This window comes from Plodia interpunctella, chromosome 15 (assembly GCF_027563975.2).
Source record: "Plodia interpunctella isolate USDA-ARS_2022_Savannah chromosome 15, ilPloInte3.2, whole genome shotgun sequence".
Taxonomy (NCBI): domain Eukaryota; kingdom Metazoa; phylum Arthropoda; class Insecta; order Lepidoptera; family Pyralidae; genus Plodia; species Plodia interpunctella.
Window position 1 is genome coordinate 4,265,816 of NC_071308.1, and position 17,101 is coordinate 4,282,916.

Genomic DNA, 17,101 nt, shown 5'->3' on the forward strand with positions numbered 1-17,101 from the left:
AAAACTGTACATCCTGTCAAATAAACAAAGCCTTACGCAAAACAAACAGAGCTCCCATGATAATAACTTCCACTTCTACGTCACCATTCGAAAGATTGTCCATTGATATTGTAGGTCCTTTACCTGAATCCGGAACAGCCAAACTCAAATTCATTCTAACTATGCAAGACGATCTTACGAAATTCTCGCTAGCATATCCTCTTCGTAGTACTACTGCAGAAGAATCCTGCGAATGCCTGCTCCATTTTATTTCATTATTCGGAATTCCTAAACATATACTCACTGACCAAGGCACCAACTTCACCGCAGACTTATTCAAGAAAACCTGCGAATTTCTAAAAATAAAACAGTTGTGGTCCAGCCCTTATCATCCCCAAACACAAGGCGCCTTGGAAAGGTCACATTCTACTCTCAAAGAGTATTTAAAGTCATATGCCAATGAAAATCAAGACAACTGGCCCCGTTATGTCTACACAGCCATGTTAGCATATAATACCGCCGTACACTCTACCACACACTATTCACCTTACGAACTATTATTCGGGCACAAACCTCGCATTCCAGACTCCGTTTATGGTGACGCCTCTAGTGTTACTTACCCCGAATACGTAAAAATGTTGCAACATCGCCTAAGGCATTCTCGAAATAAAGCCTTAGCGCTCATACAAAAATCTAAAATTAGTTCTAAGACTTATTATGACAATCGTACTCGCCCAATAGAATACAAGGTTGGCGACTATGTATTACTTAAAAATCATCTTAGATTACGTAAAGCCTTATCACCTCTCTGGAAAGGCCCATATAAAATCGTCAAAGTCCATGGTAACCACACTTTATCATTGTTAATAAATAAAAGGCATGTAAAACATCACTTTGATGAGGTGAAACCTGTGGAAACTCACGAAGTTTAAATTAGGTTTAGGTATAAGTTTATATTTTAGTTACTAATATAGATAGGCACTAGGTCATACAGGTAAAACTAAGTAAAGTCTCTTTCCTTACAGCATACTGGCCCAAGGTCATCCGGAATTTATTCATCAAATCAACGTGAGCTCCGGAATTTACTTTGACCCTATCGGTGAACTTAAAATCCGTATGAGTCATTTAGACGTGGTCACCCCACTCGATATCTCGCACATTGAACCCCACTTGCAAAATATAAACTCAGTATTAGGTACAACACGCTACATATGTAACCAAATTAGATTAGAAAAATCATATAATTTACAATGTAATAACCTGTTAGAACCCTTAACAATAAGATATCATGACATTGTCTCTGAATATTCCACTATTTCGCACTTAGTAAATAGAAGATCTAGAAGAGGAGCCTGGATAGGTGCCGTTGGTTCTCTCTCCAAAATCGTGTTTGGGACCCTTGATGAAAATGACGCCATAAAATATGACAATGCCATTCGAAATGTTCAAGATAACGAAAAAAGACTGAGCTCATTAATAAAAGATAATATCCTAATAACATCTGAAGTTTTGACAAATTTTAATAAAACATTACAAAGTATACAACTTAATGAGGTCAGCCTTAATCTAGTTATCGATAATTTCTCTTCAACATTAAAAAATATTACTTTAATTTCAAACGAATTAGTTGTAAAGACGAATATAGATTTTATACTCAATAGTTTAGAAGCATCTATACTCACCTTATCATTCCACCTCGAAGACATAACAAACGCTATTATTTTTAGTAGTCAAAACATCCTGCACCCGGCCGTATTACCGCCCACGCACTTATACCAAGAAATTGTCAATAATTACAGATACTTACCTGTAGACCTTAAGTTACCTGTAAGCTTAACATTAAGTAACATACATATTATTACAAATGTATCCAGTGTAGTGTGTTATAGTATAGGCAACAAGATTATTTTTGTTCTGAAAATACCTCTAGTGTCCCCTAAAGATTATAGTTTGTATCATAACATAGCATTGCCAACTCCTCATATTAAAGATAAACCTAATACTTTTAGTTTCATAAGACCTAGTAGTAAATATATAGCAATGACCATAGACAAATCCGAATATTGTAACCTTGATTCGTTAAAGGAATGCATAACGATAAGCCCGCGCGAGTACATCTGTGACGTTATGACAGTGTTCCCGTCCAGTGTTAACCCCTGTTGTGAAAGTGAGTTATTGTCCAATACAATAAGTGTTCTCCCCGTGCAGTGTAAAACAGACTTCTTTTATGGATACGTAGATTTATGGCAACCACTCGATAATAATAATTGGCTATATGTACAATCTAAAAGCAGTAAACTTTACATTGAATGTCCTAAAGAAAAACTTGTTGATATTAACATTATCGGAACAGGAATTTTAACTATCCCTAATAACTGTATGGCCCACTGTAAAAGTACAAAATTGATACCTAAATTGGATAATGTAAAAATAAATGTTAATATTGTTCACTCTAACTTCAACTTAATTAATGATTCTTGTTGCACTTTAGATAAGTTTAATAAAATAATAAGTAATGAGCCTCCCCTTAAGTTGCATAATATAAATCTAGATTCATTCACATTAGAAACAAAATCTAAACTAAATTCCATTGCTAAAGAAACAGATAAAATTCTAAATGAACATCAAATTATTAAATACGAGACTCATTACTCAATTATTACTATAGTTATAATCTGTGTAATCTTAATCTTTTGTATAACCAAACTTATTATGTATATTAAATCGCGCAACTGTCTATCCCGTCGCCTTCCCGATACTATTCCTCCAATCCCTGCAGTTTCTCCAACTGATCAGATTCCAATTGCAGAGAATATTACTCCCGCTAAATTCAGTAAACCTTGTTCCGTTAAGGAAAATATACCATCTCCCAGTATAAGAATTAATGTTTAACCCTAAGTGGTTTTCCTCTTTACAATTCTTCCTAAACATAGTTTCAACCCTATGTTTAGTCTACCCCAAGGAGGTGTTATACTATACATATGCACCCTTTAGTGCTTACATCACTCACAGACTGCTGCATCAGCAGATTCGGTTGCGACGTTAGTCGCTAGTCCATTCCTTTCAGTCAGTCGAAATCGAGCTCCTTTCCATGCTAGACGGTTGCCTCAAATCAATTAATTCTTTTTTTAAAAACCTATTTCCTCAACGCCGTATAACAGAACGAAGTCGCGGGCATCAGCTAGTATCATGTACAAGGACTCATTATGAAAATCTCAAATATACTTTTGTTTTTATTGTAAAATATACAAATTCGATGTTATTTATTAAAAACGATTTTTAACTGCTTTAGTTAATTCGTGCTCTTTAATTAATTTTTACTACTTAAATATGTATGAAATTAGGAAAAAGTAGATGAGTAAATAAGAATAAAATTCTCTGAAAATACTTACATTACATGCTATTATACTCTTCAGATATAGGTATATTCCATACTTATAACACAATTTTCGAAAGTACTTGTGATTACGTGATTTATTTTTATCAGATAAAAGAAGATAACAAGGTAAAAGGTAACTTAAGGATCAAAAAGACATTAAAAGTTTATCATTTTTTGTGCGTTTTTATTATATTATTTTTACTACTTTTACACGAAAGCCACGGAGCTCGATTTTTCTATCCTAAAGCAGAGACAAATGGCCATGTAGAGTATTTTGCCCAGCAGTGGGCTATAAACTACTTAAAAATATTTCATTTCTTCATATTGCTCATTACCGCGAATGCTTTATAAGACCAATTTATAAGCTGTAAAAATAAAAGTAGTTTTAAAAGAAGACTGTTCAGTAACAATCCTCTGGCTACATAACTATTAAGAATTGAATGTGTATTTTATATTTAAATTATTAAATATAAACAAGTATAAGAACTTCCAAAGACTTTCACTTTAAAAAATACTGCAAATTTTTTGTAAATATCGATAACATGAAAAATTGAATGTAATAACTGTCTAGCTAGGTACTTTCTTGGAAATAAAAACTTACTATTGTATAGGTATCCAAAGAAAGGGTGAATACTTTCCCCGCGGTTAATTTCATGGGTCGTTTGCATCTCTCCATGAATATGACTATGTACTTCATCGACTTTTGTTCAGTGTTTATCCAGGGACCTTCGAATGCTGCATGGCTGAGGTCAATGCTCTGAAAAAATAATATATAAAAAATATATTGTGACACATAGAGCTAGAAGCTCCGAATATTATACAAATTCATGCGGCACAAGTAGGATTCGAACCTGAGACCTTTTGGTTCACATGCGGGTTTTAACCGCTGGTCCACCGCTTCAATATATTAGTTACACTATGATCTCATTGATTTTTGTTCAAGACTGTCCCTATTTAATTTGTCAATTGTTTTGTACCTACCTTCCAAATGAGGACATCTCCAAACCAGCACAGGATAAAAACTTCAATCAGCATACACGTCAAATAGATCGCCATCCACATTATCTGCATTGGGTGTTTAGCCGGCTCGTGGATCTACAAATAAGAGAGGTTCAAAACGGAAATCAAATTAAAATATCACCTAATTATTATAACGAAAAATTATGATATATTTATAAAATACACCTATATTTATAAAGTTTTTGCTAATAGGAGTATGAAAATAGCATGATTACTTAATTATCAGACTTTCTGGCATATTAGTACCACATATACATAAAATAAATATTTTTAACTCCCGACGACAGCCGACAAAAAGTTATAACTCCCCTTCGGGAGTTATAAGTTTTTGTCTGTGTATCTATATAACTATCCCAAATCTGTCCATGTTTGAATTGCATAAGGTCCCTACATATATTATTTGTCCTGTTTTAGACATAGTCATTAGCAGATCCTGGACTTTAATCCGACTTTTCCTGGGGAAGAACCCGGCATTCTTCACAAATACGAGGCCTTATAGACAAAGTTGACGTGAAAATGTGTCTGTAAAAGGTGAATTCATGAATAAATGCTTTGATTTAGGCATTACTTATCTCGTATTCGATTTATTCACTTTTTTTCTAACAATTCCTATACAGAACTCCTAACAATACAGCTTTTGAAGTAATCGCGAGATCTGGAAGCTGTTAAATTTTATGAAGCTCACTAATTTGTTATTGAAAAGAAATGGAAAGGCGGACATTACAATAAGACCGGTGCTTTTGCAAACTCCACGACAATACATATCCCTTTATTCTTGTTTACCTTTAAGCGAATGAATTTAAACTATTTGTATTTTATGTTTGGGATCTACGAATCTTCTTGTCGAGTGTGTTATTGCTGACACTTGTGTCAGAATTTATTGAAGTCGCCCAAAATAATCTTGTATGTACCTACTGAAAGGTATAAGACGCTGGAGCTCAAGTTTCCTAATATTTCTTCTCCATTTCGCATGGTTGGGCATACTTATTTTTTTCAGAGAATTGTTCTAGTAACTGGCTTTCTAGTAATTGTTTTTCTTTTACAAGAAAAGTGTTGATATTTTGTTTTTCATCCTACTAAGCCATCATTAAAGCCATTACCGATGACTCCAATGTTGGGACTGGGTGGATAAATAAGAAGGACGGACCAAGACCCTGCCTGGTGGCGGGGTCAGTGCGGTTTGCTAAGTTTAGACGACAAAGGTTTTTGAGATAATATATTTTTGGTCACTCTTGCCGTGAAGACCATTACGAAAGGTCGAGTGCGAATCACTGCGTGACCTCCTTTATTTACTTTATCAGTAACTTACCGATAAAAACTGGACTCCAACCAAACAGAGAACCATCACGCTTAACATAAATTGCAGAGCCGAAGCCAGGCTGAAGGCGCCCTCTATCATTGACACGTAACTGTGAACGATATACTCGTTTTAAATTACTCATTCGATCTGAAATTACTATTATAATTATTTGCTCCAAAATGATTTGCAAGAGTTGCTCAATTGTTACATATTTTGCATCCATTTATTAATTTGAGTAATATGGGCGAGACATACCCACTAGACCTTAAAACATTGAAATCTTTATTGGTTAGATACAGTTAGAGTATTTCAGTTATTACTTATAAGTATCTAGGTACATTTTATTAGAAATGTTCGTAAATAAAGTGGTAAATAAAGTTTAAAATAAATAAAAAGTAGATGAAGTACTCTTTTCTGGTTACTACCAAGAATTGTTATCAAAGGTTGTTCGTAATTTTTCTACGAAATTTTGTCAGAATGTAAAATGTTACTTGGCAACACGGTGTTTGATGCCGAATACATTAGCATATTCAGAGCCACAGTCATTGAGACCAATGGAAAACTAATTTGCCTAAGTCCAAATGGAACCAAAATAAGTTATATAGTAAGTTGGAGGCAAAGTTTTCGAGACTGATTTGTAAAGTAATTTTCGAAGTGAAACCTATTTCCATTATTTAATTTAAGTTTCTAGACAATACGTAATCATCCTTAGATAATTAGTCAAGTCAAGACAAAGTCTGCCACGTCTGTTTGTCTGTCTGTCTGTGAGGTCTTGCAAAGGAATCTATGACAGGAACTCAAATGAATGTCAAGTAAAATTTTCAGCTTCATTGCAGTAGAGTTTTATTATCTGTTTCGGGGAATCAATTGTTTGCATCAGGTACATTTCTAGGACAGCTCATAACTTGCTTCTGAATGACAGAGACAACGCATAAAAAAGACTATAAGAAGATTTAAAAAAGTGAAGAGAAGAACAGAGAGAGAAAAGTCTTAAATAAATTATTTACCGTATAATGCTATTGTGGTGTCTAACACAATCCTTGAGTACCGAGTGAATGTGGTAATCTCTGTGATAGGCCCCACTGGGGTCCTTGGCCGCGATGGCCCTCTGGAGACGCCGCTGCGCTACCAGGTCAAAATGGCGCAGGTTAAAAGATAAAATTTCTATTTGACCAACTGTAATATAAAACAATATGAGTAATAATTAACGGAACGGAATTAAGTACATTTGGAAAGCGAACGTGGCAAGTTTTAAGTTGCAAGGAAGGATTAACTGTTTTTTTTTTAATTTCACCTTTCACCAATTTAAATATTTCAAAACATTTGATGTTCAGCTACTTTTAAGGATTAATTATTAGGATACCATTATTAATAGGATTGTAATGACTGGAGTGTATCCAAGCAAAAAAATAATTGCACAAAGTGTATCCAAGCAAAAAAAATCCATTCTAATTTATATTGTCTTGGGCTATATGTGTGTTGAGCATGTTCACATAAAGAATGTGTAGAAATCACATCTCAATTGTAAAGTTCTTACTGGCACAGGCGACGAAAGCTGCAAGTATCGTGTCCATTACTCCGTCAATTATACAAGTCGCTGGTTTGTAATAAATCTGAAAGTTAACCAGAATTAATAAGTCTTAGTTCTTCCATGGAAATGTAAATGAATAACAATAATTAACTTTAATCTTAGCAATATCAAAAGCTATTGAATCAATTAGACTATCATATACAACTTCACTTACTCGCTTACATTTTAATAATAAAACTTATTTAAAACCTCGTCGGCAAAGAGTTCAAAGTCTGTTTACTTACATGATGTACGTACAACGTTTCATACGCGGGTGACTTGTAAACATCGAAAAACGGATATTCCACATTCGTTGGCAAAATGGTGAATTTCTCTGTTAACGGCATAATAATTCCCACTGAAAATTCCAATAGCAGTTTAATACCAATACGATTCATAAATGGCCAGTAAGTCCGCGAATGTGCCAATCAGTCGGGCATAAAAAATAATTTGTACAAAATGTTATTGCTCGATCGTTTGCACATTGGGAATTCTGTTGAAACCATAATCACGGGATTTTTGTTAGTGATAAATAATGCGAAATCGAGGGATGTTAATTTGCTTACAATTGAAATAAGTACATATATGGGTGAAAATGTTGGTTATGGACACATATTTAAACAAGGTTAGTCTAAAATAAGCTTTGCGAAACTGTTTGTATTAAAATTCTATTGTGATCGGCTGAGCCTCAGGATTGTGCGTTTGTAAAAGTTTTAAGGTCAAGTAAGGGTAAGTATTATTATCGTATTTTTGGTGTAATGGACGTAAAGTGATTCGGTTACTTGGAATAATTTTAGAGGAAAATCATAAACCCTAAAATATTCTGTTTCAAAGCAAAATGCGTACGCTTATACGGTGCGAGATAACTAAAATATGTATGATGAAAAATATGCAGAAACAAATTGAGATCTCTTTATAAAAGTAAGAGTATGTACTAAGTCCATAAAAGGCTTTACCCAAGACAGCGCCGACACATATTGTGGAGTAGTATGTCATCACAAACCGCGCCGTTTTAATACTCTTTCGTATAATCTCCCTATGCTCTGCCTCTGTCGGCTTAAACTGATCGCAGTGCAAATACTCGAGCAGACTCATAACTTTGTCTTTATTCAGCCAAAACACGGTTATTTTGAAGTACGTGTACATCTCGCTTAAAAACAAATACAACCTGCAACAAATGTTAATATTTATTGATATCAAAAAGAATTTAATATGGACAAAGTCTCGAGTGAAAGAAATGGATGATTCATCGTTCAATATAATCCATTCAGTCAATGATCAAAGTAAACAAAATACGTTGTACAAACGGAAATATAGCTACCCTTCAGCAATGTTAGCAATGTTTTCGCTTCGCTTCAGCAAATACACGACTTCTCCGATGCCAGGCAAGAAACACACGAGCCATAACACGACTATCGTATACGTCAACTGTACCCAGAATAGTATGTTTTTTGGCGAGAAATTGTTGTACCACATGCCGTAGAATTTAAGCCAGTAAATGTGCACAGCATGGTAAAGCCTGGGGTTTAAATCTTCCCAAGACTCGAGCACGCCATACGGAATTGCTGGTTGTAAAGGAGACAGCATTTTTTTCATATTTTCGGTGAGAATTTTCATTTTTTCTTATATTGGGATGTAGCGACGCCTTTGAAGGCTCATTTAAGAATACCTCTTGAACCTTATCACATGCGCCTTTGTACAAAGCAGGGTGGGAGAGCCGTTAAGTGGGTATTATACATTATTTTACAACCTTCTTTGTTAAGGGTAGACACATTGAAGGCAGATAAATAAATGCATATGATTAAAATTACATGTTCTCAATCAAACTCAAACTGATTGATAATGTGGCAAAATTATAGATATAATTATGTAATTATATCTATAATTTTGCCACACTAATATAGTAATAAATGCAAAAGTCAGTATATCTTATTGTCTGTCTTGCATTCACGGCTAAACCGCTCGGCTGATTTTGATGAAATTTTGGATTAGTAATATCAATCCAAAATTTCATCAAAATTATTCATTAAAGTCAAACGTAGACTACCTAGTCTTAAATGGTTTGTTCTTCAAGAAGCTACCTATAAGTAATCTAATTAGGACTTCTTTATTTGTTATCCAGCGCTGTCATCCGTCCGTATTTGTTTTATTTTTCTTATGTATGCTCATTTTACTAAATTGTGTCCTGTAATAAGTGTAATAAGTCCTAATGATAGCCATTATATTGAACTGTTTAAACTAATTGAGATAATTCGTGTTGCATATAGATATCAGATCAGTCACTTATTTTTTCTCTATCTACTCTCCATTACTTGAAGTTTTACTAACCATGCATGTGCCTTAAAACAGTTAATTTAATATGTCGTTGAAAGCAATTATTATAATTACAACAGCAACATAATTACACTCATAAGAAAGACACCGTCTCCTAACTAGGGATAATTATGTTTCCAAAGAAGCTTTCAGACATTCATAATTTTGTAAGAATCACATAAGGGGTTCTGTGTGATGTTTCGATAGTTAATTCATAAAGTTCCTCTACAAACAAAAATGTTATTTTATAGCAATAGGTTATCTATATGCTTTGCGTCTGCGGAACGACTGTTTCTTTCGTGGCACTTCTTCTAGTGGTTATATATTCCACAAATATTATTAATACGAAAGTATGTGAGGATGTATGTTTGTTACTCTTTCACGCAAAATCTACTGGACGGATTCATCAGAAATTTGGTACATGTGTAGAATATAACCTGTTATAAACCAAAGGGTATTTTTATCCCGAAATTCCCACGGAAGTGAAGCCCCGGGGCGCAGCTAATATCTCATATTATACGATTTTGATAAAAATCACGCCGTAAATAAATTATAACATTTTTTATTCATAAATACACATACAGATTTACAATACATCTAAAATCTCTAACAACACAAATTACCCACATTCCTTAAAAACAAATCATAGTTTAAAAAAGTACCTGGCTAAATGTTTCGGTTTAAAATATATATTTGCTGCAAGGCGAATATTCAGGAGAGCTCTAGCGAAAACAGTTTTTGTTGAATTTACGGCTTTCCACAACGGCCCTCCGCCGATCACTATTGAAAATGGGTTTCAATGCATGTAAAGTTGATAGTTTTTGTGTAAATTCTTTTTTATTTGAATTTAGGCATATAAAATGGAAAATAAAAAAAGGGAGAATGAAACGAGTAAAATGAATTTTAAGCTTTATTTCATACTCTTCGTTTCATTAAATATACCTATTTAAATAATGTAGCACGGTCATTGTAACACGTTCCGAAACGTCCCAGGTTTATAAAAATGGTCCGTGTGCGTTTCATACCCGTTCATTATTTAGGTACCTATATTTAATAGTAATACGAGTAATAAAAATGACGTATTGTAAATTTCTCATTTATGAATCATGGTGTGAAATGCCTTAATCTTTATTAATAGAAATGAATCAATAAATCATCTGTCAAAGGAGACGGGCCTTTGGCGGCGGCTGAATGATCGTCGGCTTACACAAAATATATTATGCAAAAAAGTGATAAAATATGAAACGATTTATGTGATTCGCAAGGGGGCGGACACATTTGCATAATCACCATTCGCGGGCCGCACAAAATGAAATACGTGATCTAACAAACAATGCGAAAACAGTACGAATGAAAATTGCCTTTGTTTTGTAAATTGACTCACTTGGAGCCTTCACTTTAGTGTTTCATGTTACACTGAAATACCTATTTTATATTTTTTATTGGGTTATGATTCCGTGGGAATTTCGGGATAGAATGTATGTATTAATCCAGGTTATATTCTACCCGTGTGCCAAATTTCTAATGATTTTGCGTAAAACAGTAACAAACCTACGACGTTAATACATAATGAATTTTCAAATCGTAGTTGTGGTTCAAGAAATGAGTGAGTTTAAATAAATTGCAGCTTAAATTATTTATTAAGGCATTACTGCACAAAAATACAATTTTTAAATATTCAGTAGGCGCACTCAATGCTAAAAACATTATCTAACAATCGACTTTTGGGTTATGTCAATACACAGGATGCTATGTGGGTGAAAAATATATCTTTATCATGTTAGCGTCAATTTATAACGCACCAGAGTTATCATTTGATTTTCACTGCAGATTATGTCATATCGGTATAAACTGTAAAACGCATACATCTTCCAATTTTTTATTTCAGTCAACGTACCTAAATTTTCGGTCTAACATAGGTAATTAGGAGAGGAAATTTTCGAAAAAATCTTTGATTTTAGATTGCCTACTTAGAGTGATTCATCTGCAGCTATTTCGCGGGCTTCCCTTATCTCCAGTGAAACAAAAGGCAGGCGATATTTTGCAAGAGCTATATTTTTTCTTGCAAAGCCCCGTAATGCTCTCTTCGGCAATTATAGGCCGTTAAATACTATAATGGATCTATTGGACGGCTTTATCACGACTGTATCTTAATTACTAATGTACGGAAATAATTCTCTGTGTTATCTTTGGGGCACGGCACTAATCGCAGATTTATATTGCCGCTGAAACAATATCAGTTTATGATGTGGTGTATACATGAGGGACCGATAAAACTATCACACCTCTCTCGTTTCCGCATGTTCCCGGTTGCGTTCGGGGCTGTGGTCCTACGACGCCACTGCTTAAAAAAAACCTAAAATTTTTTGCTAAAAGCAAACTAGTTATGGTAAATTTAAATGGTTTACATTTTTCTACCTCTAATAATAACCTAATTTCGTATTATCTTTATTCTTTCTACTTTCTCCTTTTCATACATTAAGAGAAATAGATTTGGGAGTTGGTTATCACAACAGAAATTAGAGAAGCACTTCCCGTGAAGCAATTAGATCAGATTCGTTTCGTTAAATCGCGGCTAATTCCCGATAATAAATCTTAGCTTCTAAGAAATCATTCAAATAAACAAACTGTTTAAAATAGTACCCTGTCATTCATAAATAAATATAATATCTATATTTTGTCTCTTTCTGTCAATGTCAAATATCATAAAGTGCGATAGTGTAAAAACATATTTTAGTCTGTGCCTAAAGCATGGAATTAGTAGGTACTCCGTGCAACCGGAGTGCCTATTAATTGTGGCCGTGGCCTTAAAGATGTTTTTACTTTTTTATGAAGAAAGGTTTATTATAATTCCGGTAGTGAACCGCATACCAATTCGACTTCGGTTTCGGTGGTATAATTATGCTTATATTTAAGATATCTAAAAAAAGCGACTCTATGTGTTCTTCTGTTGTCAGATCGTCAGATCTGTGAGTATTTGATGCATGTGATCAATCATTGTTGGTTCTTAGCGTTTCGATGGTAACAATTGTTGGTTGATCACTTTCTTGATAGATTATCATTATATACTATATACGGATTTTCATGCGGGTTTTCCCAATATATAGTGTGATTTCTGAGGAAGGTTTAGGTGGATAATTTATTATGTTTTCACCTGAGTGAAGAAGGGACATGCCGCTAGTCACTATATAACATATTGACGATACGATTTAATACGATATTGTGAAGACGGCTGGCAGATGGCAGCACAAAGGGTAGCACAATGGGGCACGGCATGTTGGGCAATCGTCTTTGTGCCTAGTTTATGTGATTTGTAGTGTACAAACACACACCGTATTGGTGTATTGGAATCCATAATCTAGGATTGCTCGGTTCCGTCCTAATCGTACACCCCGATTCTAATCTATTCAATTGGCGAACCCAATAAAATCTAGTACTGGTTATTTTGTTGTAGATATACATTTTTATTGCATATCTTCCATTGCTATTACTTGCTCATTCATATCATAACTCAACTTTTGTATTTCTATCAAATGAAACTTGTAACAATATTATAAACGAAATCAATGTTAGCAAGCAAAATAAGTGCTTTAATAAATACAAGCAAGGCGGGAGCGTGAAATTTTGAGTCGATAGTCTTTAAAAGAAGACTGAATGAAAGAATAAGTTCAAAGGCGACTTACAGTGAGGTCCCACCTCAAGCACGCCCTTTGAGAAACACCAATGAGGCTCTTAATAGCGAAAGGTCTTAACTGAACTGTACAATGTCCAAAGAACAGAAAGTTAGTGGTCTTATATTTCTAAATATGGGTATAGAACTAATGATCTAAAGATATTGTAATCTATGATGTGTAATTTGGTAGACAAATCCACCGTACTGTGTAAATACGTTAGCTATTTATCCGTTAGATATTTATGACAGAAATTATTGTGACTATTAAACTGTGTATGTGTTGGGAATCAAACTACACAGTATACTGTGTAGTTTGATTCCCAACGTTTATTATTAATGTTTGTTACATTATTTTCCTGTGGTTTTGTAGTGTTGTGTGCATTTCTATATTTGTGTTCATTGGACGCAATACAAACTTAATGCTCAGTAAGGGTAATTGTGTTTTGTCTTGTCCATTTAATTATTTCGTCCAGCTAGTTACGGAAGAATTTTACAAATGTATTACCCTCCTATCCTGGAGATTGAACAACAATTGGATTGCCTACCGATATACCACGCGGGAACCAAAACGTCAAACCTATCAGTAATTTGTAATATTTTATTTTTATCTTAGAAAACATGGCCGAGATTTACCCAGAAGTCTCGTGACACAAAGTTGAATGTAGTGTCATATCTGTGACTTTCCACTGTTTATGTCTGGTCTGGACTGGCATTGCGCGCTCTTTACAAGGACAGGGAGTCCTTGTAAAGAGCGCGAAATACTCGACAGTGGGTATCAAAGAACTTCGAGCATTCGGCTCTAAATCTGGATGTTGTCGATGCCACTCAGAGTTTGTTTATTTGATGATGTCTCATTCTAACTAGCATCGTTTTATTAATTGAACATACTGCTATCAATAGTTGTATTTTCAAAGAGACTTAACGTACAAAGCACAAAGAACACCCTTTTGTCTAAAAGACAGCGGGGTTAAGGTCAGCGCAGGTTAGTTTTTTGCATAGTGCGTGGACCTAGAAAAATAGTTTGCCAATATTTTAAATAGATCTGAAGGTATTTTTTTGAGATGAACAAATAAATGACTGTGACTGAAACATGCAAACTTTTACGCCAAACAATCATTGTATTATATTGTTGTTGATCTCTCTCTATTTGTATTATCCTACTAATTAATATTCTGTTTATTATTGGAAATACTGTTGTGCTTAGAATCAACCACTCAGATGGAAACTAAAGTCAGATGCTGCCACAGTTTCCTCCATTGCAAAGTAAGTTAAGAAACTATCTCGGATCGGTTTGTGGACTTCGGATCTTTGAGCGCTCTATGCAAGCAAACAGATGGTTCTTGTTAGGGCGGGATTAATGATACACGTTTATATAATTTACGAGGTAGACAGAGCCAAGAAGCGCCATTGCGAACTTATGGGTGGAATTAAGATTTTGAAATGGAGAGAAGTGGCAGCCCTTTCTCTTGACTTTGATTGACTTTTATAACTTGTACGGGAGGAGAAGCAATTGGCTCATTCGGCTTAGAACATAATGGAAGGTGTAGGGGTTTAATCTTGTTCTACTTTCTAAAGATAAGCTAATAATATATAGTAGAACTTGTATGGGAACTGACGGAACATTGTTCCAGTATTTTTTATCAGCACTTGATCGCAATCATAACCTGTACTTTTTGTCCATGTACTTTATATAGAAGTATATATAAAATGATTTTTCTATCATCTCTGTTAAGATGAGTTTCAATCGGCATTTCTTCTCAGCAGTAGTCGTTATGTGCGGTAGTTTTTAGCTTTGACAAATATTTATTATAATAATATGCTATTTTTATTTATTTCTTTAAGCCGACCCGTTTAACTCTTATTCTTTTCTTATAATTCTCCAAAAGGTTGCCTGGAAGAAATTGTTGGATTGTAAAGGCCGCCCTTTGTGCATTTAATTCAGTTAAGATTGTAACTATATATTACCCAATGCTTTGAAGTTGACAACTTTAGAGCAAATAAATCTTTATTTACTCTAAAACTTCTCTTTGATAATCATCAAATAAAGGGGCCATTAGCGTAAGTGATTATCGAAACGCGCTTGCATTATCAAAGCGGAGGTAAACTTGTAATGGAGCGATATAGTTGTAATTATTGAATCAGCACGAGTGATTACTTTATACATTTGCACTTTATTGCCCATTTTCGACGTCATGTAGGAAGGTTATAGATCATAGGGAAAAGAAGATATGTCTCAAAAGTATATTATTATATAAAATGTCCGAAGAAATATTTTAAAATTAAGAATTAAAGACATGAGGTAAGTAACTCAGTGATAACACCATAGACGGCGATTGTATTATTTCATTTGCAAAATTTTCTGAAACATTATTATTTAATAGTTTATCGAACCACGAAATAGACCGGTTTGAAATTGAAATAGAAAATATTTTATTTAAATTTCAAATACGAAATCTTTAATTTAAGTAGCAAGCAGATACTAGGAAACTTCATTGGAACGCTGTTATTTCTACATTGGCTTGGAATACGTCTCCCTAGAAACATTTTTTCAAGCTGACAAAAATTCGTATTCAAAATTCTATATACAACTTAAGATGATAAACAGTATACTGCAGACATCCAAAGCGCAAGTGAAGAAGAAGCGCCGCACCAATCTTCACCGCAGCCTTTTCTCAAACACGTCACAAATATAGGTCTTAGAAGAAGTTATCCCCTAGTTTTCCTAATCCATACTAGGACCAAACGTAGTATTGAGGATTAGTATTCGTCACGCCCCACAGGGCCTAATCTATATGATAATGAAGCTTTAATATCATGCGACGATATTGACACATCCTGTAGCTATGCAGGAGCCCTAAGGCTTGCCGAGCCGGTTATATGCTCGGACAATATGGACAAATTGAACTGTCAGTAGGTATCAAAGCGTAGCCTTCAATTTTATAATAATTTTATAGAGACGTTTGAATAGAGAATTTTCATGCGGTTCAATTTTTCCCGCGACTTCTGGAATATTTGTCTGGAGTTGTAACTGTCGTCGTACAGAATGATAAGAATATTTTGTCCGGCGATCGAAATTGAGACTGTTAATATTATTATATTGTTTTGTTTTTATTCAACAGTAGCGACCCCTTCATCGAGTCTGAAGTTTTACATTCTATTGCATAACAAGACACCCTGCACGTTGCTATAATTAATTTGGGTAAGCTTATGTACTGTTAACTGTACAAGGATACTAGCTAGCTTATATCGTCAAGCTATTGTGTCGACACTTAATTATGCATTATAGAGCTCAATTTAGTCACGTCGTTACATGGTAACTACACACGATATTCTGAATAATGTAGAGTAGACTATTATTATTGTGTATTCTTATTAACTAATAGTATAAATGCGAAAGGCCGCCGATTTTTATGTAATTTGGAATAAACACTGTTAATGACCCGAGGTCAAACATATTGTGGACGGAGCTGCGGATGACAGTCTCTAGTAATTGACCATATCTCTTTATTTTGCTCTATATATGTTATTAGTTGTAACTTTTCCAAAAAGAAAATATATAAATAAAAGAACGCTGCTGGCCAAAAATAGGATTGAGATTCGAGATATGTAATTAATACTGTCCCTGACTTGTAGTTAAAATAATAACACGGAAATATTCAACAAAGGAAAAATTATAATTAATGCAATGTTGACTTCAAAAGCAGCTAGTCCTGCTTTTCACTTTTTCCCTTAGTATTTTTTTTGACTGAGAGAAATATTCCATCTTTCATTGCAACTAGGCAATTAGGAATATTATGCTTATTTGGTATACAATTTCAATACAACTCGGCGTGTTTTAAAGAACATTGTCGGTAAAGTTTGATAAAG

At 34.3% G+C, this 17,101-nt stretch overlaps 2 protein-coding genes across 3 annotated transcripts; one reads left to right on the forward strand and one right to left on the reverse strand.

The window, feature by feature from the left end:
- The first annotated feature begins 931 nt into the window (after positions 1-931).
- LOC128675730 (uncharacterized) lies at positions 932-3,095 on the forward strand. The gene has a single exon (XM_053755321.2). It carries the CDS (start codon positions 1,096-1,098, stop codon positions 2,869-2,871), a length of 1,776 nt encoding a protein of 591 aa, XP_053611296.1. The 5' UTR covers positions 932-1,095; the 3' UTR covers positions 2,872-3,095.
- Positions 3,096-3,541: 446 nt separating this feature from the next.
- Positions 3,542-8,921, reverse strand: LOC128675732 (odorant receptor 46a). 2 transcript variants are annotated; one of them, XM_053755323.1, is made up of 9 exons: positions 8,570-8,921; positions 8,205-8,416; positions 7,494-7,606; positions 7,216-7,291; positions 6,686-6,803; positions 5,688-5,787; positions 4,340-4,453; positions 3,960-4,115; positions 3,542-3,723 (listed from the first exon to the last, which is right to left on the reverse strand). In XM_053755323.1, exons 1-9 carry the CDS (start codon positions 8,863-8,865, stop codon positions 3,670-3,672), a joined length of 1,239 nt encoding a protein of 412 aa, XP_053611298.1. In that variant the 5' UTR covers positions 8,866-8,921; the 3' UTR covers positions 3,542-3,669. The 2 variants fall into 2 exon arrangements, with proteins under 2 accessions (XP_053611298.1, XP_053611297.1); XM_053755322.1 differs by having other exon boundaries at positions 6,686-6,854.
- Positions 8,922-17,101: the final 8,180 nt, after the last annotated feature.